Source organism: Sapajus apella, unplaced genomic scaffold (genome assembly GCF_009761245.1).
Source record: "Sapajus apella isolate SASKATOON/1434 unplaced genomic scaffold, GSC_monkey_1.0 scaffold14, whole genome shotgun sequence".
Classification (NCBI taxonomy): Eukaryota; Metazoa; Chordata; class Mammalia; order Primates; family Cebidae; genus Sapajus; species Sapajus apella.
Genome location: NW_022436954.1, coordinates 11,918,121 through 11,942,723, shown reverse-complemented (window position 1 = coordinate 11,942,723; position 24,603 = coordinate 11,918,121). Strand labels below are relative to the sequence as shown.

General features: G+C 44.5%; 2 protein-coding genes across 4 annotated transcripts in view; one reads left to right on the top strand and one right to left on the bottom strand.

Moving 5' to 3' along the window:
* DTX4 (deltex E3 ubiquitin ligase 4) overlaps nucleotides 1-14,196 on the top strand; it is a 35,038-nt gene extending 20,842 nt beyond the window's left edge. For 2 of the 3 annotated variants that reach the window (XM_032282110.1, XM_032282108.1), the window contains exons 6-9: nucleotides 744-896; nucleotides 3,831-3,992; nucleotides 8,571-8,660; nucleotides 13,617-14,196. In XM_032282110.1, the coding sequence (XP_032138001.1) occupies nucleotides 744-896; nucleotides 3,831-3,992; nucleotides 8,571-8,660; nucleotides 13,617-13,850 (639 nt within the window). In that variant the 3' untranslated portion in view covers nucleotides 13,851-14,196. Of the gene's footprint in view, nucleotides 1-743; nucleotides 897-3,830; nucleotides 3,993-8,570; nucleotides 8,661-10,543; nucleotides 11,947-13,616 lie in introns of those variants that run through there. The other variant, XM_032282109.1, reaches the window with a different exon arrangement.
* Nucleotides 14,197-19,448: 5,252 nt separating this feature from the next.
* On the bottom strand, nucleotides 19,449-22,081 carry LOC116554265 (macrophage-expressed gene 1 protein). Its single transcript, XM_032282106.1, has one exon. It carries the CDS (start codon nucleotides 21,880-21,882, stop codon nucleotides 19,732-19,734), a length of 2,151 nt encoding a protein of 716 aa, XP_032137997.1. The 5' UTR covers nucleotides 21,883-22,081; the 3' UTR covers nucleotides 19,449-19,731.
* Between the last annotated feature and the right edge of the window lie 2,522 nt (nucleotides 22,082-24,603).

Sequence of the window (24,603 nt, the reverse complement as noted above, 5' to 3'; positions counted from 1 at the left end):
CCTGGGCAACAGAGCGAGACTCCTTATCCAAAAAAAAAAAAAGAAAGAAAGAAAGAAAAAGGGAAAACAGTGAAAAGCCGTAAGAAGTCACCTTAAAATGGATTTATAACAGAACAGTGGTTCTCAACCAGAGGCAGTTTGGTCCCTGAGGGAACATTTGGCCATGTTCAGAGACATTTTTGGTTGTCATGATTCACGGGAGAGGAGATGTCACCGGCGTCTTGTGAGTAGAGCAGAGGCCAGGGATGGCACTAACCACCCTACAATGCCCAGGACAGTCCTCACAGCAAAGAATCATCCTTCCCAAAATGTAAATAGTTCTGAGGTTTAGAAACCCCGTGGGACATTTATTTAAACAGCGATCTCTCTGGTACAGTTAAAATACAATTCCTTGACATTCCTTTACAAGTTCACCTTAAGTAAAGCTTGTCAGTGGGTCTGTCGACAGCATTTGTTTCCTCCACCAGCCGTTGGAGGACAAAACAGGACAGTGCATTGTCACAGCCCTCAAGATTGTGATAATTTAGATGATGAGTCCAAGTTCATCAGCACCAGGAATTATTTCAGGATGTTGTATAAAGTAAGACAAAATGATATTTAGATTCCAGAAAGCACATATACCCTGATTTGTGGGCTTTTTAGATGAGAAGTGGCAACAGCTCATCCGACTTTTGAGATTGTGTGGGAATGTCCCAGGCTGGGTGAGAGCTGACAGCCTCTCTGCTGTGTCTCCCCCTCCCCAGGACTGCACCATCTGTATGGAACGCCTCACGGCCCCCTCAGGCTACAAGGGCCCGCAGCCTACGGTCAAGCCTGACCTAGTAGGGAAGCTGTCCAGGTGCGGCCACATCTACCACATCTACTGCTTGGTCGCTATGTACAACAATGGGAACAAGGTCAGTGCCAGCCTCTGGAGCTCCTGCCACCCTTCATACTGGGCTATCGAGTAGCAAGATCGTGAAGGCCCTAAAGGGCTCTTGCACAAGTGATCTGGGGAGTCCTAGAGGTACCCCTAGGCAAGAGTGATGATCTTGGCTATTCTCAGCAGGATCAGTTCTTCACTCAATTATGGTGCTGGTAAAACCCATCTTCACCTTCCCTTTTGGGCTGTGCTATCTGATTCTCAATCTTTGATGTCAGGTCTAAGAGGGGGGTGGGTATTTGTCCATGGGGATTCTGAGGGGAGTGGCCCATTGTCATGGCCCATTGCTAGGTGAAGTGTGTCCCCATCAGTGAGAGAGATGGAAGTTCTTATCACAGCGCTAGACCCATGGTGAGTATTCATTCACAGCATTGTAAATGGGTTTTGCAACCACTTTTTCTTTTCCAGGGATAGTGATTTTCAACTATAATTTTCTTTGGACAATTTCAAAACACCCTTGACTGGCCTTTCAAAGATATTAAAGACTGTTGCCACAGTACACCTGGTAATATCTGCCCTAGAATGTTGGAAGAGGGGAAGGCTGTTTGGGATGCTTGTCTATTATCTGACAATGTAGTGATATCCCCTCATTAGAGCCAGTTCTTTGGAATCTGGAAGTCTCCATAGGTGACAATTATCTCCTTAAATGTCTGAGCATTTCGTATGTCATTGACTCATGCTCTTTCCTGTACCTGAGATAACTTTCACTCCCCATTTCCATGAATTTGAATACTACTTATTTCCCCAGGCTAAGCTTGGATTACCTTAGAGTCTGAGATATAACTGATAGCTCCCAACCTCTCACTAAGCAAGAAGTATGTCTGGATTTCAGGGTCTGCTCTGTGCGTCTCTTACAGTGGGAAAGAAGGAGAGGCAAGAGAGGTGGGAGACCTGAGCTTGAATCCCGGCTTATTAGCTGAATGACCTTGGGCAAGGTTTTCCAATCTCTTTGAGATTTCACTTTCCATCTGGAAAATGGAGATGAAAACCATACCTGCTTTATGGGGTGTTAGGTTATTATTATTCAAATTGATATGTCCTTTGTATTAAAGGCTATAATTTTTTCCTTCATCTTCATGTAGCCTATTTGATTGAAGTTCCCAGAGTACTTTCTTGTTGTCCTTGAGAGACAAGCTCATAGTGGTGGTCAGTTACTGATGGGGGATGCAAATCTGGATCACTTGCTCACTTTCCCAACCCTGGGCTAAAAGCTTTCATTGGCATCTTGCATTTCAAGAGGTTATTTTGGGCTTAAAGGGGTTTCTTAGCACATTTGTTCCCTATTTGATGTCTATATCCAAGAAGAGTATGGTAACTCTGCTTTTATTTCCGTGGGGCTTTCAAAAATGTTTCTCAAGACTCTATGCTTTATTCCCTTTTGCATGAATACTTTGAAGCCTGCATTTTAACTTTATCAAACACATGAGAGAAAAGGGCCCAGAAAGAAGGGAGTGATTCGCCCTAGGTCATGAAGCAAGTCAAGGCCAAAGCAGAGAGCAGGAGCGTGGTTTCAGAGAATAGTCGCCTGAATATGAGCTATTGCTTTAAGTGAGTAGAGTGGAGAAGTCCCTAAATAGCTCAGCAGAGGATCCCTGTCTTCCTGAGGAGATGGGGATGTCCTGGCAAGCTTTCATCCCAGCTGCGCAGCAGCACATTTCACACACAGCACTCCCAGCCCATGCGCCTTCCTTCTCTTCACCCCTCCTTTCTGCTAGCCTGGGAATAGGATTTGGTGCCCAGGTCCTCCTCCAGGCAGCACCTCACCAGGCCCTGCAGTGAAACCATAACCCTGTCCATCCCTGCATCCAGAACTGCCTCTTCCCACTAATGGAGCCACTGAGTTGCAATGCAAAGCGGGGGGGTTAAACAGACCTCACACCCTGACAAGCAGCAAGTCCTTTAATCTTGCTGTGCCTCAATTCCCCTCTCTCTAAAAAGGGGCTAATAATTTCTTCCAGGCCAGTGTCAGAAGCTGTGGCCTAAATGAAACAAGAAATGTTAAACTCTCTTTATAGTATGATTTAAAGCACTTTAATGAATGGCATCATTCTTTCTTCTAGGTATCTGTGCAGACGTTATCCTCTATCCTTCTAAGCAAATTCATAGCTATTCGTCAAGGACCATTTTCTTAAAGTTATCCTCATTTACTCTAGCTCTTAGTGGCCGATTTCTTTTTTCAGAGCAGTAGTTTCCAAACCTGGATGAGCATCAGTCTTTCCATAGAAATTATAAAAATGCTAATAACATTTAGATATACCACAAGCTAAAAGCTTCCTATGGATTATCTCATTTAATTCTCCCAACATCCCAATGAGACAGATATTTTTTATCTTTCTTCTGTAAGGGAAACTGAGACTCAAAGAAGTTAATTTGTCCAAGGTCACACAGCAGGCAGATGGCAGAGTTAAGAATTACGTCTAGGCAGTTTGATTTTCGCATTTGTGGTCTGAACTACTACACTCCGTAGCTTCCCAGTTCTGATTCAGTGGACCTGATGCGGCCAGGCTTAACAAGCTCTGTGGGTGATTCTGATGCTCAGGAACTGGGCAGTTACTGCTCTCCTGGTCTTGCTGTCTGTTCCATCCATTTGGTAGTGGGTGGCTGAATAATGACTTCCTATGTATGCTCCTCTCAGTGTATGCGCCTGCCCTAGTGATATGGTCCCCTCATCAGGGACAGGGGCTTCTCTTACATATCCCTCAGCTTGGAGCATGGTACCAGTTGTGGAATTTACCTCCCGTTACTTTGGAGAAAGCAGAAATAGCCTAGGTGACTGGGCTGGAAGGGAAAAACTAAGATCTATCACTCATCAGGGTGCACCTTTATCTCTGGTACCTTTTGGGACTGGGTGAAGAAGTTATTAGCAGAACTGTTTCTCAGTCTGGCTCTTCTGGCCTTGGCCTCTCAGGATGGGAGTTTGCAGTGTCCAACTTGCAAGACCATTTATGGGGTGAAGACAGGCACCCAGCCTCCGGGGAAGATGGAGTACCACCTCATCCCCCACTCCTTACCTGGCCACCCGGACTGCAAAACCATCCGGATCATCTACAGCATCCCCCCTGGCATTCAGGTGAGCCTTTCTCTTAGGTGGGCCTTTCTCTCAGCCCTCGGATTCTATTGTTTTAGGTGTTTGTAGGTAAAATGTTACACATGAAGAGTCTCCTTCCCACACTTGTCCCCCATCTACCCAGCCTCACCCACTGACACCACATCCCCCAACTTCACTACCACTGTTCTGACTTTCCTATGGATCCTTCCAGGATTCTTTGTGCACATGCAACAGAGAACTGTATCCACCCCTCCCATTTTTTTCACGAACAGTGACATTTAGGCACCTTGTTCAGCACCCTGCATTTTTCAATTAACAATATAGTCTATAGATCTCTCCACATCAGTATAGAGAGAGCTTCCTCGTTCTTGTGTCTGTGTAATCATCCATTGTATAAATGTACCACTATTTGCATTCAGCAGTCTCCATTTGGTGGGCATGTGGATTGTTGCCAATCTTTGTCTACAACAAATAATGCTGGAATGAATCACCTTGTACACATGTGAATGTGTCTGTAGAATAATTTTCCAAAAGTGGAATTTTTCAAATGGTATTTGCATTTGTAATTTGATAGCTATACTTGACTTTGATTTGGAGGGCATTTCTTTCCTCTTTTGATTCTTTGAAAGTCCTGAAGAACACATTTGAACACTATTCCTGGCTAAATACAAATGTGGCACTTTCCTTCACACAATGAAGCTTTTTCTGAGTGTTCTAGGGCATTGACTGTATGCATTTCTTTAGCAAATATTAATTCATCTAGCCTCTTTTCCTTCTTCCTAGTTTTCTTCTTCCATTTTGTCTTTTATTTGACAAATATATGAGTGTGGATTACGGTCCAGACATGTTCTAGATGCTGGAGAAGCAATGAGCAAAATAGACGCAGTCCTTGCTCCCTGAAGCCCTTATTCTAGTGGGACCAGGAAGGCCATAAAGGAAACAAATGAATAAACAAGATACTTCCAGATAGTGATAATTGGTGAGAAGGAAATAAAACAGGAAGCTTTGGTAGCCTTTAAAAAGCAGTGAATAAATCATGGTTCTTCCTGGAGGGACTTACTAACCAGTCAGGGGAAGATAAATGCATATTGCTAACAAAACCTATGAGATGCAATGTAGACAAAGTGAGAAAATAAGGCCTTCAAAGTCTGATGGACCTGAGTTTCACTTCCTGGCCGAGTCTTTATTAGCTGGTGCCTTCAGCCCAAGAGTCCCCAACCCCCAGGCCACCGAAGGGGCCACACAGCAGGAGGTGAGTGGTGGGCCAGCTGAGCTCTGCCTTCTGCCAGGTAAGTGGGGCATTAAATTCTCATAGGAGCATAAACTCTATTGTGAACTGTGCATGCTAGAGATCTAGGCATGCTCCTTGTGAGAATCTAATGCCTGATGATCTGTCACTGTCTCCCATCACCCCCAGATGGGACCATCTAGTTGCAGGAAAACAAGCTCAAGGCTCCCACTGATCTTCATTAAGAATAATTATTTTAGACTAGATGTGGTGGCTCACGCCTGTAATCCCAGCACTTTGGGAGCCAAGGCAGGTGAATCACAAGGTCAGGAGATCGAGACCAGCCTGACCAACATGGTAAGACCCCATCTCTACTAAAAATACAAAAAAAATTAGCCAAGCATGGTGGTGTGCCTGTAGTCCCAGCTACTTGGGAGGCTGAGGCAGGAGAATCGCTTGAACCTGGGAGGTGGAGGTGCAATAAACCAAGATTGCACCACTGCACTTCAGCCTGGGTGAAAGAGTGAGACTCTGTCTCAAAAAATAATAATTATTATTATCTTATTATATATTACAATGTAATAATAAAAAGAAAGGGCACAATAAATGTAATGCTCTTGCATCATCCAAAAACCATACCCCACTCCCCTGGTTCATGGGGAAGTTGTCTTCCACAAAACCAGTCCCTGGTGCCAAAATGGTTGGAGACAGCTGTTTTAGGCAATAGTCCCTTGACATTTCTGAGTTTGGTTTCTTCACCTGTGCAGCCAGGAGCCCAAACGGCAGAGGTTTGGTGAGGATGGGAGATAAAGTTTTTCTATGCATAGTGAAGGAAGGACACAGTACCAAGGTGCTCAATACCTGGTTGTCAACATTATTTGAGGTCCTGCTTGTCATGGGAAGGAAGGGGGGCTTATGTCTGTCTGTCTGTCTGTCTGGGAAGGTCAGAGGGGACTTTCAAGTGCAGGGAATTCTCTAGTTGAGTCTAGAAAGACATAAAGAAATGGGGGACAACATTTTTCGTGGGAGGAGGTAACACAGTTGTAGAGGAAAAAAATTGTGTATTGAAGGGCATGAAGGAAGGGTTTAATTTGGGTCTCAAGACTTACAAGGAAGTAGAGGGAGGGAGCGTGAAGGAGGTGGAGGGAGAAGACTAGGCTGTGAGGGAGGTTGCAGCCAGATCACAGAAGGCCTTGAATACCAGGGCAGGGGCCGTGGATTTTACTCATCAGTTATTGAGTGTGAGGTTAAGAATATGGACCATTGTGTGATTTGAATTATGCTCTAGGAAGGCTAGTCAGGCAAAAGAGTGGGGGATGGCCAGAGGGAAGAAGACCAATTAAAAGACCACTGCATGGTCCAGGCCCTAGGAATGGGGCCTGAACCAGGGAAGGCCAGGATAAGGAAGAGAGAGGTGTGGTTGGATATGGGGTCAGGTGAGACTTCTGGAGTGTCTTGGAGGCAATGAGCCAAGGTGATAGAGACATGAATGAAAAAACAGAACTTGGGAGAAGCAGCTGATGGTCTGGTGAGCAGTAGAACAGACCAAAACATGCAAAGACAAGGGTGGGGCTACCATTTCCTCCAGGATTAAAGAGCAGAGAGCCTACACTAGGGGATAGAGGTGGTGCATGCTGCCTTGATGGGTGCCCCGGTGGCTCTTCCTGAAAAACCCAAGCTCGTATCACGGGAAGTGTAGGTCTCCACAGTTAGGATATGCATTCATCCCTGAGTGTAAGTGGCAGGATACTCAGCGCCATGTTACTCAAGTTTCCAGGGACCACACAGGCATGGGCTTCTGTAAGGAGTCGAGACCTTCAAGCTCTGCATTCGCTGCAGAGAACCATTCCCTTGGGGAGAAACTCTGGGCTGGGCTGAGGCAGAGTCGTGACTGCTCCACTTAGCAACGAGCTGGGAGGGTACAGCCATGTTGGGTCAGTGCCAGGCAGGCATCTGAGTTGGCCACACAAGCGGCAATCCCAGGCAGATCAGGAGCAGTCAGAGCCATGGTTAGAATTGGCCTTTCAGTCAGGCAGCTTGATTTAGAAACAGCCGCAGCCATGGGAAGGTTGTAAATTTGCAGTGATTTCCTGTGAATGTGAAATTCATAACTTGGATTCTGCACCTCCGATAAGGCATTGTTGCTTCTTTCAGCTCGCAGTGGCCTCTCCCTTCTGAGAGAGACCCCACTGCATTTACCGTGCCAAACCACACGTGATCTTGAATCATGTTAGCTATTTTAAAAAATGGAAAACCACAAAATTTCTTATCATTTTGGAACCATGGTCCCTAATAAGAGAAAAAGAAAAATCTGTTTTTTTCTTACAGTTTTCTCATTCATTTGTTCTTCCACACTCATTCATTTAATCAGCCAGGACATATTTGCTGATCATCTACATGAGAGCTTGTGCCAAGAGCTGCATGCAATTATCAATATTATACTGGTTGAATCTGGAAGGGGTCTTTTAAGAGGGTTCCAGTCCTGAGGAGGTCAGGGATGCTCAGAAATTAGAGACAAACCTTAGCATGGGGAAGAGGGGATATGGTCATTGTTACCAGGAGAAAATTTGTCACTTTTCATGAGCTTCTCAAAGACACCTGTGGACCCACTCTGGGCATTGATTAGGAAGCCTATTCTCACTCAATTGTGCTTCAGTTTTTTTCTCACTCAGTGGCCAGAGCCTGCCTACTTAATAGGGTATTGAGTGGCAATAGTTGAAATGCTGTTAGAAGATTTTTAGTCTTGACTATCCCAATTCCTATCGTTAAAAAGGAAAACAAACAAAACCCCATGAGGACGAAGGAGAAAATCCACAAGAATGGTTCAGAAAATTCTGATGGCATGGCTCATAGCCTGGAGGCACTTTCTTTATTCTGAGTAGTTAAAAATGTGGAGTGTGCCTCAGGAAACCTGGGATTCAATTTTAGCAAAACCACTAATATTACAGAAGCCACTTATCTTCTCTGCACTGCAGCCTTTTTCTTCTGTAAGACAGTAGATGATGAAGATGATGGACAATGATTTTAACATTTACTGAGCTCTAACTACACATCAGGCACCGCTCACTTAACATTTATAACAACTCCATGAGGGAAGGACTTTGCGTCATTCCCCTTAAAGAGATGGAGAACAAAAACCCCAAGAGAGGGCTCCAGCTAATGCAGTGCAAGGTAACAGCTCTGCATCTAAACCCACATCTAAGGATGCAGAAATGTGTTAAATGACCACTCACACTGCTTTTTGGGTCTATTCTCTGTTGAGGTTCTAGGAGCATTATTGTCATCATTATTGAAATTAGTCACAGCCTAACCCCCCTTTTATCAGAAATATTTTGAAAAATGCCATTTTCTTGCTTGCTTTCTGCTTTCAGGGACCAGAACACCCGAATCCTGGGAAGAGTTTTAGCGCCCGAGGCTTCCCACGACACTGTTACCTTCCAGACAGCGAGAAAGGGAGAAAAGTAAGTCTGGGGATTTCCACATAGAACTAGGTTTTAGAATAGATCCGGACAGTTGACTTCTACGTCAAGGTTCAAAGTTTTGCTTCTTACAGTGCACAGACCAAAGAGAACTGTGTTTCTTTTAACACTAGATGTACACAGTAACAAGGTCAAATTTGAGTCAACCATAGGCAGGGGGTGGCTATGACTAGAATTTTTTTTTTTTTTTGGCAGTTGGGGTGGGAGTGGGACATTTAGTTTGTGTATTAGTCTGCTAATAAAGACATAAATGAAACTGGGTAATTTATGAAGGAAAGAGGTTTAACTGACTCACAGTTCCACATGGCTGGGAAGTCTTCACAATCATGGCAGAAGATGAAAGGCAAGTCTTACATGGCGACAGTCAAGAGAGATTGAGAGCCAAGTGAAAGGGGAAACCCATTATAAAACCATCAGATCTTGTGACACTTATTCACCACCAAGAGAACAGTATGGGGGAAACCACCCCCATGATTCAGTTATCTCCCACTGAGTCCCTCCCACAGCATGTGGGAATTATGGGAGCTACAATTCGAGATGAGGTTTTGGTGGGGACACAGCCAAACCATATCAGTTTGTTTGTTTCCTCTCTAGGGTATTACTGGCAATAATTCATCTATTTTAAGATCCTGTGTCTAGAGCCCTGCTGCTTAAAGGCTGGTCCTGGGACCAGCACCAGTAGCACCACATAGGAGCTTGATAGAAATGAAGAATCAGAAGCTACGTCATCTTAATGAGATGCATAGCTGATCTGACAACACATTAAAGCTTTAGAACCACTGGTCTGGGGCAGGGATCTTAATATGTAGATTATTTTCTTTTTATGTACTTTCATATTATTTGACTTTTTCCCTTTTGGGAAAAGTATCTGCTCTTTTCTCAAAAGGACAGAGAAAACAATCATTGGGTTTCTGGATTCCTAGTGATTCATGATCAGGCTTCCATGGTTCTATGAACTCTAAAATTGGAATAAAAAGTTTATGTTTGTATTTCTATGGATGAGGCCAGAAAATCATTGGATTTTCAAAATCTTTCCTGATCTCAAAAGGAGTAGGAATCATTGATCTAAGGGAGTGCTGGGGGGAATATTGGACAAGATGTATTTTAGAGAGCTTCCTCTCCAAATTTCAGCAGCTTACTCCGACAAGTATTTATTTGTCATGTACTTTGCATGTCAGTAGCTATGGCTATGTTGTTGCTATGGGTCAGTGTCTTAGTCTGTTCTAGCTGCTGTAACACAGCACTGTAGACAAGGTGGCTTATAAACAACAGACACTTATTTCTCACAATTCTGGAGCCTGGGAAGTCCAAGATCAAGGTGCTGGCAGATTTGGTGTCTGGCTAGGACTTGTTTATATGAACCCATCCTGGTTCATAGATGGTGCCTTCTCACTGTGTCCCCACATGGGGCAAGGGGTTTCTCTGGGCCCTCTTTTATAAGGGCACTAATGTCATCCATTAGGGTTCTGCTGTTCTGACCTAATCACCTCTCCAAGGCCTCACCTTCTAATACTGTCACCTTCGGGGTGAGGATTCCAACATAGGAATTTGGTGAGGACACATATTCAGACCATAGCAGCAGCTTCAGTTGGCTCTATGTGTCTTCCTGTTCTAGAGCCCAGGTGGAAGGAGCAGCCCTTCTCTGCTCCATGCCCTTCCCATTGAAGGAGGTGGAGGACAAACAGAGAACCCAATTGGAAGTGTATCATGCCATCTAAAAGTTCTTGGTTGCTTGTTACTTTCACTCATCCTTCACAGGCCCCAAAAAGTCCTAGGCAAGCCAGACAAGGGGTGGGCCAGTGACCTGCCTACAAGGAGGCAGTTTGGGTTTCATGTCAAAGGGTATGGATCTGGTCTCCCTACAGGTGGGAAGCAGGTGTTTTGGAGGAAATAGAGAATCAACCACATCGAGATGTGCCAGTGCAGTGTTTCCAGATTAAAAGTTGGGACAATTCTTGATACTGTTTGCCTTGAAGGGCCAGATTTCTGTGCTTGAGCCCTGGAGCTACATCCCAACTGTTGGCAAAATGTCTCCGCTGCAAAGTCCTGCAGTTACAACTAGAATCCTGTTGTCAAGAGCTGCTTTTCTTCCAGGCCTCCCTCTTTATATTAATGACATACTCAGCATCCCTGGTACCCAGATGGGCACACTAACCTTCTTGGACTCCTGTTCTTATCCATCGCATCCGTTTAGCTCATTCCTCCCCACACACTCACTGCCTTCCAAACCACTAGACCCCTCTTCTAACCCTGCCACCACCAACGTATATAAGACTTCTTCATCTTTTATCTGCTGCCAGATTAGGTATCTCAAAGAGTTTTTAGAATCAAGGTTTTTGTGTGTAAAAGAAATAAAACAAAGAGATAACAAAGTGCAGTCTTCTTACCTTGACATATAAAACCGACTGCAGTGTGGGTTAAACTTTCTCCTCACACTAATTTCCCATCCTTATCCTTTACATCTGCTGTTCCAGTACGCTAACCTTGGGCTTCATTGTAGATTGAGGTATGATTGGAGGATAGGCTTTGGAGCCAGACCAGCCTGGGTTCAAGTCCCATTTCTGTCATTTACTAGCTGTGGGAACTGGCATGAAACTTCATGTCTTGAAGTCTGTTTCCTAATCTGTAAAATAGTGGTGATAATTTCCATCTGTATGGACAAGATGTTGGAAAAATGAAATGAAAATATCTTTTGTAAAATGCACAGCATAGAGACAGCAATTGTAATTTATCCATGCCTTGAGTTTATATTTGTTTACTATGTCTACGCATTCTTCTCTATTGACATACCTCAAATCCTTCCCTTCCCTTCCTTTACTACTCAGCTCAGAAGCAGCCTCCTCCATGAATTCTATACTGATTCCTATCTGGGAGTCAACAGAGTGGTGATTCAGACCATGAGCTATGGAGTCAGGCAGTCCTGAAATCAATCCCCTAACCCCACAACCCCAACCACTTACTAGCTATGAGACCAAAGCAAGTCTTTATCTTTTGAGCCTCTGTTTCCTTGAGGGGGATAATGAGAGTACAGTTATTTGTCATTTAATGACAGGGATATAATTATCATTGGACAGCTTCATCATCATACAAACATCACAGAGTGTACTTACACAAAACTAGATGGTATAGCCTATTACACACCTAGGCAATATGGTATAGCCTATTGCTTCTAGACTACAAACTTGTACACCATGTTATTGTACTGAATACTATAGGTAGTTGTATAATGGTAAGTATTTGTGAATCTAAACATACCTAAACACTGAAAAGGTATAGTAAAAATGCAGTATAAAAGATAAAAGTGGTATATCTGTATAGGGCACTTACCATGAATGGTACTTGCAGGACTGGAAATTGTTTTGGGTGAATCAGTGAGTGAGTGTGAAGGCCTAGGACATTGCCGTACATTACCAAAGACTTTGTGAACACTGTACTCTTAAACTACACTAAATTTACATAAAACTACTTTTCTTTCTTCAATAATAAACTAAGCTTAGCTTATTGTGACTTCCCCATTTATAAACCTTTTAATTTTTTTTAACTTTTGAGTTGTTTGTAACAACACAGCTTAAAACAGAAACATATTGTTCAGCTGTAGAAAAATATTTTCTTTAATTCTTATTCTATAAGCTATTTTGTTTTTAAAACTTTATTTTTTTTATTTTTACTTTTGAAACTTTTTATTTAAAATTAACACATGAACATATACATTAGCCTTGACCTACTCCGGGCAGAATCATCAGCATCACTGTCTTTCACCTCCAAATCTTACCCCGCTGGAAGGCCTTGGGAGCAATAGCAGGAATGGAGCTGTCATCTCTTATGATAACAATGCCTTCTTCTAGAATACCTCCTGAAGAAACTCCCTGAGGCTGTTTTACAGTTAACGTTTTCTCAATAAGTAGGCATGCACCCTACAATAATGATTAAAAGTACAGCATAATTAAGTGGTAGAGCAATAGGAATTTCTCAGCTCTATTGTAATCTAATGAGATCACTATCGCATATGTGTTTAGTCATTGACCAAAATGTCACTATGTGGCACATGGCCATACCTATATCATCTTATTACTGTAACGATTACATGTCTCATTGCCCAGCACTTAGAAAGTACACACTCAGGAAATAGCAGCTCATATTTCTAATGTCTGCTTTTATTATTACTAATACTATGATGGTTTCCTCTCCTCCAGCCCATACCATGTTTATAGTAGTTCAGTTTTGAACCCAAGACATTTTTATTGGATGCTTTTTCTTCATGCTGGACACTACTCTGACCAAGGCCTGGAACAGGGCATTAGGCATTAGTCTTGCTCAACAAACATTTTTAAAATTTAACTGATTTAGAACATTCTACAGGCCCCAAAACTTTCTTTGAGCCTCAGTTTTCTCACCTACAGAAAATCGAAATGCTCCAAGATGTCACTAGAGAAATATTGCACAACGTCAGCTTTGGATAAATTAATACTACATTGAGGTAGTGGTGTGGTAATGAAGGGCAGAGCTTCAGAAGTTCTCAGATCATAAGCGCCTTCAACTCCTAGATTCTATCTTTCAAAATGCAGCCATTATGTTAGCAGATAACATTTATCAAGTAGTGCGTTGTAGGCACTGGTGTGAAAATACTTTTCATGTAGTACCCAGTAAGACGTTCACAACCTTCAGAGGCCAATTGTACCATTGCCATTTCATAAATAAGAAAGTTAAAGTTCAGAGACGTGCTATAACTTCTCCAAGGTCACACAGTTATTCAGTGACAGCGCCAGAGCTCAGCCTCTAGCTCCCAAACTCCAAATCCAAATCTCTTTCTTTCCCTTGGGCTACTGAGAGCACCATGATGCAGGAAGGGATGGGACCCTTGGGCTTACTCTCTACCAAAGGATAGTGTTTGATCGCCCATGAATGCCTGCCTTTCATGTCCCACCTTTGTCCCTCTAGGTTCTGAAGCTGCTGCTCGTGGCCTGGGATCGCCGCCTCATTTTTGCCATTGGCACCTCCAGCACCACGGGCGAGTCAGATACCGTCATCTGGAATGAGGTCCACCACAAGACAGAGTTTGGCTCTAATCTCACTGGCCACGGCTACCCAGATGCTAATTACCTGGATAATGTGCTGGCTGAACTGGCTGCCCAAGGCATCTCTGAGGACAGCACTGCCCAGGAGAAGGACTGAGGCGAGAAAAGCTTTGAGGTGGGAGGGGCTGTGGGGACTGCAGGACAGGAAGTGGGGAGAGTGAGTCAATGTAGAAGAAGTTGGTGTCGTGCCCTCCCAACTTTCTCACCTCCCCTCCTGTCCTGTGTCCATCCCTTGTCCCTCCCAACCACAGGGGGAGCCAGACTGAATAAAGCGACATCATTCATAAACCTCATCCACACAAAGGGAGATGGGATGAGGGCCATCCTGGGTCTGTTCCCATGGAGTTTTTGGTGCTGGGTAGGCAAGAATCCCCTCCCTACCCCACCTCCAAAGTAGGGGCATGGTCAGCACACCTGGGACCGTGGACGCAAATGCCCATGGACAGTGCCTGGGCATTTGGAAGCTGGGGTTTCTTGCCTCAGCCGGCTTCTTGCTACTTCCACTCTGCTTTGAGAGTGGAGTTTTTGCTATTCTCTCCTCCGCTGGAGGCAGGGAGCTCTCACTGTGCAAGGTTGGGGGACAAAGGGGTAAACCGCTAAACTGCTGTGACATCAGAAACTGATGCCTTGGTGTAGAGTGAGGAAGCATGACTTCCCAAGAGGGTCAGAGAAGGAAAAGCCTTGGGGAGCACATTCTGCTCTCATCACAGCCCTTGGCTTCTCCAGGCCCTCCTCTCCTCCACACAGGTCTGACCTGTCCAAAGAGGCATCTGGTTCTCTCATGTGGATGAATGGACTCTGGCATTCTTCCTTGGGGGTGGCATCCCATGATGCTCTTTCTATCCCCTCTCTGATCAAACCAGAGCCTGAGTCCCACTGAGTATCTGAACTGTCCTCAGGGAGAGGAGCCCACAGCCTTCTTCCCAACTCATTCTAGACCAGCTCAAAGATTCCATGAGTTTCATCAAGTCACTGTGAGTGGAGCCCATGCTGGGCTCTGTGCCCTCTGTGTCTGTGCATGCGTGTGTGTGTGTGGGGGCGTGTGTGCATCGCTGGGCCAGCTTGATGGGAAGGCCCGTCATGTCCCTGCACTCTGTTTTGCAAGATGCCAAACCCCAGTTCTGATGGGGATCCAATAGTGAGGCTGTGGTCCTTTGACGTTCCTCACCTGTTGCTAACCTATCCCATAGTGAACTGAAACCCCAGTGGAGACAGAACTGTGCCTGGGGAGATGCAATGAGGTGAGGGCTGGACTCATCCTTTTATATTTCTTTTCAAGATTGGATCAGAGGTCATCTCCATCCAGTCTTGTTTCTATGAAGGCTTCAATCTGTTTCCATGCAAATTTGCTAATCAGAGCCCAGAGCTGCTGGGCTTCTCATCTCCCTCATCTATTATAGATTGACTTAGAGCAGGGAGGGAGCCTCTTTAGTTCATTTTTAGAGCAGGGAGGGAGCCTCTTTAGTTCATTTCTAATGGGGTTGGGACCACAATATGGTCTGGTCCAATCTGCACCTTGGTTGTGTCCCAAGACCCTATCTCCTCCCCAACATTCCTATTGCCTTTGGCTCCCAGTAAGGGATGAATTGGGGGCCAGGGAGGAGAAAAGGGGTCAAGAAGGGAAACCCAATTCCCCCTTTGAAAGTGGGTTCTTTGAACTATGTGTTTGGGGGAAGTTCCTCTGGATAATAATTTGAATTTATATACCTCAAGTTTTGGGGGTTTGACGTATATATATGCATATATATTTCATAATTTTTGGAAGGTTTTTGATGCTAGAAAAATGGAAACAAAAGAACCTTCAAAAATGGTACTTAGATGGGAACCGGAGGCCGAGCTTTTATAAAAGCCAGCAAGCCCCATAGCTGCTTGCTGTTAGGCCTCCAGCCATTTTGATGTTGGTGTGGACAGTGGATTCACCTGCCTGTCACCCAGTCCTATGGATGTGCTGGTGCTGAGCCTTTGCTCCCTTTCCAAATGGCTACAGGGACGTTGATCAGCTCCACCAGAAGGAGCTCTGATGGGAGGAATCATTCTGCCATCCTTGTCCCTGTATCTCCTGTCAGCAGGCAGCCATTGTATCTCACCAGCCAATCAGGAGACTGGTCCCCAGCTTACTGCACCACACGGCAATTTCTTGCCACAGTTAGGGAAACACCTGAACTAAATGGAAGGGATATCCCTGCGGTGTTTAATGTCACACCCATGCCCTTTGTCAGGTTATCATGTACCAGAGATTACCTGGAGAGCCTCATGCCATCTCTGCCTTCAGCACACTGGTCAAGTATCTGCTGAGCTTATTGGCCGCAAGGGTGCAGAAATAGGCCGAGGGTCCATGGGAAGAAAGACACAATGACGCAGTAGGAGGTGAGGAAGAAGAGAAGTTAGATTTTCACAATGGAAGAAGGCACTGGGGAGAGACCAGTTTCCCCACATCAGGCAGAAGGTATAGGTGGGGAAGGGGGTGGCCAGGAGCAGAAGGAAGAGGACTCAAGATGGAAAGGGAGCCACTATGCCCATGGCAATACCACTTGGAGAGGTAGTCTTCATACCTTCAAGCCTTTGCCCCTAGGATTTGATTGTGTCTATGCCCCATTTCTTGTCCTCTGCTGATGCCCAGTAGGGGCTACCTCATCCTCGTGCTGTTCTTGTGTAGCTTTCTGGGCTGTAGGGATGTTGAATTTCCTTTCTAACACTGTGCCAGGCAAAGCAGGGTGCATTCCTCTGCCCTTTCTCTTGTGCCAAAATGGAAAGGTAGGGTCTAGATTTCAGTGAAAACCCTGCCAGCCGAGCCCTGTGCATCCACTACCTTGACACAGGGCGTTTTCCCACCAGAAGCCCTGCTGTGCTCTCCTGGCCAAGGTAGGGGATTCCATGCCTTCCCTTTCATGGTCTTAGCACCAGCAGCCTAGTTTCTCCCTTCCTGAGTCTCCAGGGATGAGGAATTGGATTGGAGACAAGGTCTAAAAGGTTCATTGTGTATATGTGGCTGTGTGTGCCTTTTGTGTTTTCATTCTCTTCCCCTTTTTGTAAAATTTGGTCTTCTCTGTGGTTTTATACTTGGTCGAAAGTCCTCATCTTGGTATTGCACTGTTGTGTGCATGAGAAAATTGGGGGAAGGCTTGTGTGGTACAAGAAAGGACCCCTAACCCCTTTCCTTGCCTGTGGTCCCCAGCATTAGATTGGGGGGTTCTGGGAGAGGCAGGTGAATGTCCTAAGTGAATTGTTCTGTTTGTAACTGGAGTGTTTTGAAGTCCTTGGTGTTGCTCTGTGAGAGGACATCGCCACCTGGTGCTCATGAGGTGTCTGTGCAGAACAATAAATGGCAAATGAACAACCACAAAATTGTTGCTGTTGTTGACCTTCTGCTTTTTGTAGATAAGTGCACCTATCTGTGAGGGATTTGGGTTACCTCCCTGAGTCTGTAAGCAATTAAAAGCCCTTCCACTGGGTGGGGGAAGTCCTCCCCAACACCACCTAAAAAAACATTTTCCACATATTATCCACCCACACATTTGATCTGGCTAGACTCTTTGTTCACCTAAAGGAACAGACCACACGGCTGGGAAAATGAATAAGAGAACATGTGGGAGTTAAACCACCTTTAAAATCACAAATATTCACTTTTAAAGGTCCCTTCGCCTGACTACAATATAGTGTGTGTTTAAATTGTTTCCAAGCTGTTTCTCAAATAAATGTTTAATATTAATCATCTCAAAACTGACAAGAACACAAAAATAAAATGCAAATGAAGAGCCACCCTTGTCACCCAAATCTGTGTCTATTTCTGGTAGTATGTGGAATGTGGTTTTCTTGGAAGCCAGGCTTGGTCTCCCCACTGACCCCAGCCTAAGACCACCAGTTAGGAACCCAGGATTTGGAAGGTAGAGTTTGTCAACTTGTCCATCAGGGATCTGACTCCGCCAAATGGCTTGATGAATGCAAACGGCAAACTCCCATGATTTGACTTCATATGCATGAGCCATTGGGCACAGAGTTCCTTAGTACATATTTTAATGCATATTTATGTGCAATCTTGTTAGTAGGAATATACATTTATAAAGAACTTTTCATTTCAATAGGCAGTTAGTGCATTAAAAGCCTGGGAATTGGGTGCTATATTTTGCCTTTCTGACTCAATAATCTTCAAAGAATTCATAGGAAAATCAGTATTTGCAGATAAGTGATTAGCTTGGCTAAAATGTACAAAACACCCAGAACCCATAAAACACTCAGAGGTTTAGGAGAATGTTTTAATTCTTAAGGGGCAGGGTTAAGTGAAGGGGTTACAGAAATCAGTGTCTCTGGCTGGGCAGTCAAGAGAGCATGGCTCAAATTCTGTGACTCAGTTCTCTGTGTCTCAGTTGGAAATGAATGCGTAACCTGGTTCCCACCTTCCCACATGCTGTGATGCTTCAAACTCTGGGGAAGGGCCTCTTCTCAGCCCAAGATCTTGATTGTGAACATTAATGAAGAGAACAGTCATCCTCCACAAATTATAACTCCTTAATGACATATGATTCAGTGAATAAATAGTATCATTAAACAAATATTGTAGGGGGATGATAAAAGTAGTGAAGGTAATTACAGTCAGGAGTGATTGGTATTAAAATTGAACACAGTCCCAACTATTGCCAGCTGAAGGTCATGCATCCTGCTAGATGCTCCAGGGCACTCAGTCTGGAACTGAAATAAACTTGAGGTGACCCCAAGGAGATAACACAAAGTGGTGCTAGATGCCTTTTTCAGTTCACTTGAAAACATGGATTTGATCATGTCAGCTCCCTCTCTGCTGGAAAAAAAAAAGTAGGGTGCGTAATTGGTGTTATCTACTCTGTTTTGATTCTACAGAGTAAGTAAAACTTAGTTGTGGGCTTACTTTAGCTTCTTGCCTTTTTTACCCTCAAATCTTTTTCAGTTTTTACCTATCTTTCCTTATTCCTTGTCTCCATATCATCCCTTCCTCTTTAACCCACTAATAGAAGTTTATAAATTAAAATATTTTCTGAGGACTTGATGACACTAGTCAGAAGTCCAAGAGTGGTCTGGTCTAAGGGAGTCTTCATCATGGGCCAGCTGGAAAAAGTGGAATTGGCATAGGCAACATCATTCTTTTCAGATGTTTTTGAGGTGACCCCAAGGAGATAACACTGTCAACAGGAGCCCTCAAAGTTAAAAAGCAGTAGCCAAGCAAGACTTATGTCTTTTCAGGGCTCTTCCAGGCTCTAAGACTGTGAAATTCAGATAGCTGTTTAAAAATCAGAATAGAGCCGGGCGCGGTGGCTCACGCCTGTAATCCCAGCACTTTGGGAGGCCGAGGCAGGTGGATCACGAGGTCAAGAGATCGAGACTATCCTGGCCAACACGATGAAACCCCGTCTCTACTAAAAATACAAAAATTAGCTGGGCATGGTGGTGCGTGCCTGTAGTCTCAGCTACTCGGGAGGCTGAAGCAGGAAAATTGATTGAATCCGGGAGACGGAGATTGCAGTGAGCTGAGATCACACCACTGCACTCCAGCCTGGGACCTGGCGATAGAGCGAGACTGTCTCAAAAAATAAATAATCAATCAAAATAGAAGGAGGGTAGTTCTTACAGGCAGAAATTCTTGGAGCTCACAAATTGAAAGCAGTGGCAAACTTCAGAGTAAATTCAGAGCTTCCAAATCCAAACATTAACACTCTCCTCTATATTTACACAAATGCATTCAGGTGAAGATAGCAACACACATTGGGAAAGGACACTTGCTTCCTGTTTTAGTCCCAGAATGGCTTTTGCTTCTAGTCTCAGCTGTTCCTTCTCCCCAACCCCTCTTACCCATGTAACAATATGAATTTCCTGACCCAGAGACCTAAACAAGAAGTCACAAAGTTACACCTACTTTTGGTTGCACTTGCCATTTCAATACTTAGGAAAACAGAGTGATCAGAAATGACCACACTGGTAGGAGATGAGAGAAGCCATTTTCGGGAAGAGATTTAAGCAGGACTCTGCACCTGCGCTTGGTCCGGGGTGTCTCCAGTTGCTGAAGTGCCTGGAACCAAACTCTGCCTCTCTTCAATTGCCTGATATGCTTTCTTCTTGAACTTCCGGGTGCCGTAGACAGCCAGGGTGATGACAACAGCCAGAATGGTGGTGACCCCCACTGTGACCCCAGCTGCAGCCCCTCCTGATAGACCACCACCATCCCCATGAATGACATTCATGGCCCTCCGCAGCTCTGTCGGCTCTCCCAGCCTCCACTGGTGGGTCTGGGAGTCTTTAATCCAGGATCTTGCATTCTCAGAATTGGTCACTATGACAGTATTGGTGGCAGCCTGACTCATGAGGGGTGGCCGAGTGAAAGGTGGGAGCCTGGCAGGGGGCAGGGACCTTCCTGTAAAGAGCCCGGACTTTACACAGTAAGACACTTGGCATCCATCACTGATGAGGGCTAGGTGCTGGCTGAACCCCCCCGGGCACTTTTTCAGAGATGGTGCCCCTAAGTCTTTGGATATAGCAGGATCCACCAAGGGGTTCCCAACTGTGCAGCTGAAGAACCCACCAAAGGGAACCGCAAACCTGCTTCCCAACTCATAGTCCTGAGAGGCACATACCTTGAGGTTTTCAAAGAGTCTCAGTGGAAAGTAGCCGGCTGGGCATGACTGTGCATTTGTCATGGGGTTTATGCTCTTGCTGCTGAAGAGGCCCCCAAAAAGCATTCCTGAGTTTTCCGGGACTTGGCTACTAGCTGCACACCAAAAAGCCCTAAATTCAGCCTTTGCCACCTGGAACACATCTTCACACACTGTCTTGCAGAAGATGAGGAAGGTGCACTTCTTACGACACTCCAGGTGGTTGTAACCCTCTTCGTGGATCTGGGATAGCAGGTGCACTGGGGAGTAGCCAGAGGGGCAGGAGAAAGCACCAGTGAGTGGATTCTTCTGCTCCAACTTTTGGCAGAGGAGGACATTCCCATTCCCTGAGAGCTGAGTGCATTCCTGATAAACCCCACCAAAAGAGAAATTGCTCATTTTTCCTTCGCAGGAGCCATCATCTGTGTTGGCCTGAAAATTGAAGTTGGGAGAATTGAGATCTGTGCAGCCAGGGTAAGTGTTGAACGCATAATAGCGCTTAATAGCAGTTTCCACCGTGTGTGACACCTTCTTCACCAGGGGGCCTGGCAAGTCAGGCAGCATGTTGGGGTTGATGAAGAAATGCAGAGGCAGGCCAGTGCGGTCGATGGCCACCAGGTGGTTGGTGATGCCCTGCTGCCAAGCCTGGAGGGTGATGCCTGGGTAAAACGGAACCCCTCCAATGCTCTGCACCCTGGAGTTGGTTCTGTTTGAGAGGTAGCTCTTGGTGAGAATATTCTGTGAGGTATAGTCCTCTTCAAATTTGAAGTTCACCATGTTTTGGAAGGCAACTCCAGCAGATGCGGTCACGGCACTATGACTGCTCTGGCTGTCTCGGAGAAAGGAGGCCCTGATGTGGTCCTCCTGAATAAGAGCAGCCCCAGCATCCACACTGGTGATGACATGGGTGCCATAGTTGAGAACCAAAAGTTCTGCCAAGTAGGTGGCCATCCTTGTCTGGTTGTTCTCTAGACGGTCAGAGATGTCCAGGAGCTCCTTCCTAAAACCCCAGGTTAGCTCTAAGGCTGGGTTGATTTTGACTGTGTAGATCAGGTTTCTCACCTGAACTCGGGTAGTAACAGCCTTGTCCTTCACTTGAAGGGTCTTCATTCTTTGGAACTCGGTGGAGAACTTGCCATTGACTTTGGAAAAAAGAGAGAGTTCTGTGTTGATGGAGTAGGATGTGCTGCTCTGGTAATTTGTCCATGATTCCAGGATTTCTGAGTTCATCTCGAGGTTGCTCTGTTTCTGGGGAATGGTGAAGATTTCATCAGGGATAATATACTGTCCATCCTCAGTTGTCCTGCAGTTGGTGTAAGTCAAGTCCATCACCCGTCCCATGTCCACATTCCTCAGATTGTCCCAGCCCCCTCCAGGCAGGACTTCCAGGACAGGTAGTTTCAAGGCATTCTTGCATTTTTGAACTCCAACTTTATCTGTCTCTCCTGGAGGCTTGCCTGATTTAGCCCATGCTGCCACTGCACAGAAGAGGATGGCAGCCCTGAAGCTGTTCATGGCTCAGACAGCCCCAGCCACACACCAGCCCTACACAGCTGCCAACAAGCTTCAGGCAAACTAAATGGGGAAAAAAAAGTAGGCAATGAAGCAGAAAATTCAACAGTTCTCTGAAAGCTACAAGTTCCTCTTTAAGCTAATTTAATTGCAAAATGGGAAACGAGAGTTGGTTGGAATATTAAAGACCATCAGGACTTTGAAGAATTTATGCCATATTAAACATCCAAACACAGCCCTACATGCCTAACAGTTAACTATTCTAATTTTCCCCCAGCCCAGGCTGGTTACTCTGCTGCAGGGGTGGGCACTTAGAAAAAAAAAAAAAAAAAAAAAACAGAAAAAAAAAACCAAAAACGTGACCCCACACCCTACTGCTTCCTCCACTAGAAAGTTTGGCTTTGCTTTTTGCTCACTCTCTTGGACTTGATGTTTCACATTTTCCCTGACTGCTCTCTCTTGGGCCTCCAATACCACCAGTTTCCTTTTACTGGAAATGCAGAGGCAAATGACCACATCACCCTTACTGAAACACCCTGCTCCACCATACCCATGCAAGCTGTCAGTCAAGGCCAGTTCTGGGTTTCCTATTTGCCTGCGGGTGGAAGCCATTTCCAGAAAGAAAGGAGTGAAACTCTTGGACACTTGTCCCATGGGGTTCATTGTTATGAGTCATAACAGTTCTGTCCTTGGGGATAGCATTGTCTGGAGCAGAGCTGAGGGGGCCTGAAGAGGATTCGATGCAATATACTGGGAAACCCCAATTTGCATTGTCCTAAGCATTCTGAGTGAGGGCAAGGAATCCCTGCACTGTGTTGTTTTTATTCAGATAGAAATATTCAAGACAAAGCCACACTATAATCTAGATTTTATCAATGGCAGACAGGGGCCAAGGAACATATGTGTATGTGTTCACACATTTATATATCCTCTGTGTGTGTGCATTTTGCATGAAGTTCTTCCTGTTATACCTTTAATTTTTCATTCCATTGCTAGTGTGTAATCAGTTGCATAAAAAAGAATGTGGGTCTTCATTACCCAATATTTTTTAAAGCAACAATTAATTTGCTATATCATAGAAAAATATAATTACATGAATTTCTTTTCAAGTACCAATGCCAACTCTATTAGACCCCATAATTTAAAACAATGTTTCCTGGCCCGTTGATCTGGTGCCAAGATTGATTGAATCTCAGCTCTGTTAATTCTTTGGGACAATTAGGCTGTGTCTTAGTATACTTAGTGGTAGCCAGACAATCCAGAGGAGTTAATGAAGCTCCTAATTTCATCCTTAACATCCCCCAAATCATACCATGAACCAGATACAGTGCTGAAACGGAAAAAGTCACATTGCAATTCACAGGTATCACTACATCATTACCTGTGTGCATTCTGGAAAGAAGGTTCCAAGGAACTGAATTCCTCTATTGGTCATTGATGCAGCTAAGACATATTTTTAGAAAGAATGAGGCTAGTTGCCTAGCTTCCCAGGCTGGGCTTTACCAGTTATTATCAAAACCATGATGGTGTTCTGTAAATCTAGAAATACTGTATTCTGAATCTATTTCTTTTTCCGAAACAGGGCCTTGCTTATTGCCCAGGCTGGAGTGCAGTAGCTATTCACACCTGTGGTCCCACTACTGAGCAGCATGGGAGTTTTGACCTGCTCCATTTCCAACCTGGGTCCTTTTATTCCTCCTTAGGCAACCTGGTGGTCTGCTCCAAGGAGGTCACCATAGTGATGCTGAACTTAGTGTGGACACCAGATTGGATAGCACACTACAGCCCAGAACTCCTGCACTCAAGCAATCCTTCCACTTCAGCCTCTCAAGAATCTGGGACTGCAGGCATGCACCACCACACCTGGACATTCTGGGTCTGTTTGTGCCACATTTATCATGCTTCTGGGACCTGACAGCAGCCACCCAAGAGGAATTAATTTATAAACTAATATCCAGTCTATATTTTGATAGAGAATCAAACCTTTGCACAGGGTGTTCTAGTTAATTTATAAATCAGTTAGTTATAAATTTATACCTCAGCAGCATGATCCCAGAATTAGAAAAATGAGAGTTGAATGCCCTTGAGTACTTCCAATAAGTCTGTTGAAATATCTACATACTTCTCTTCAAACTATTTGAGATGGTTCATCAAAATTAGAATACTCTCTCACTTATACTGCTTTGGAGACAAGCTGACAATTTGTTACCCTCTGCTTTCCCTTAAGTATATCCTGTTGAGAGCTCACTCTCCTGAAATGAGAATACAAGCAAGGTTAATACAGACAATTCTATATTCAGGTTTTCCTATGTCTCCAGATGACCATTCACTGTATTTTTTATTTCTTCTACAGCCTTTGTCTTCTTTTTATCATAGGAAAAAAAAGGAAAATAGATGAAAGAGCAATTACATTATATCCATAAGAAAATATTTTACAGTCATCACAATTACTTCAAACAATTTTAATAACATGAGAAATTCTTATGCCATAATGTTACTGGAAAGAATTCCCAATCCAGACCCCAAGAGAGAGTTCTTGAACTTTGTGAAAGAAGGAATTCAGGGTAAGTCCATTGAGTAAAGTGAAAGCAAGTTTATTAGAGAAGTAAAAAAAAAAAACAAAAGAATGGCTACTCCACAGGCAGAGCAGAAGCATGTGCTGCTTGACTAAGGATATTTCGTGTTATTTCTTGATCATATGGTAAACCAGGGGTGGATTATTCA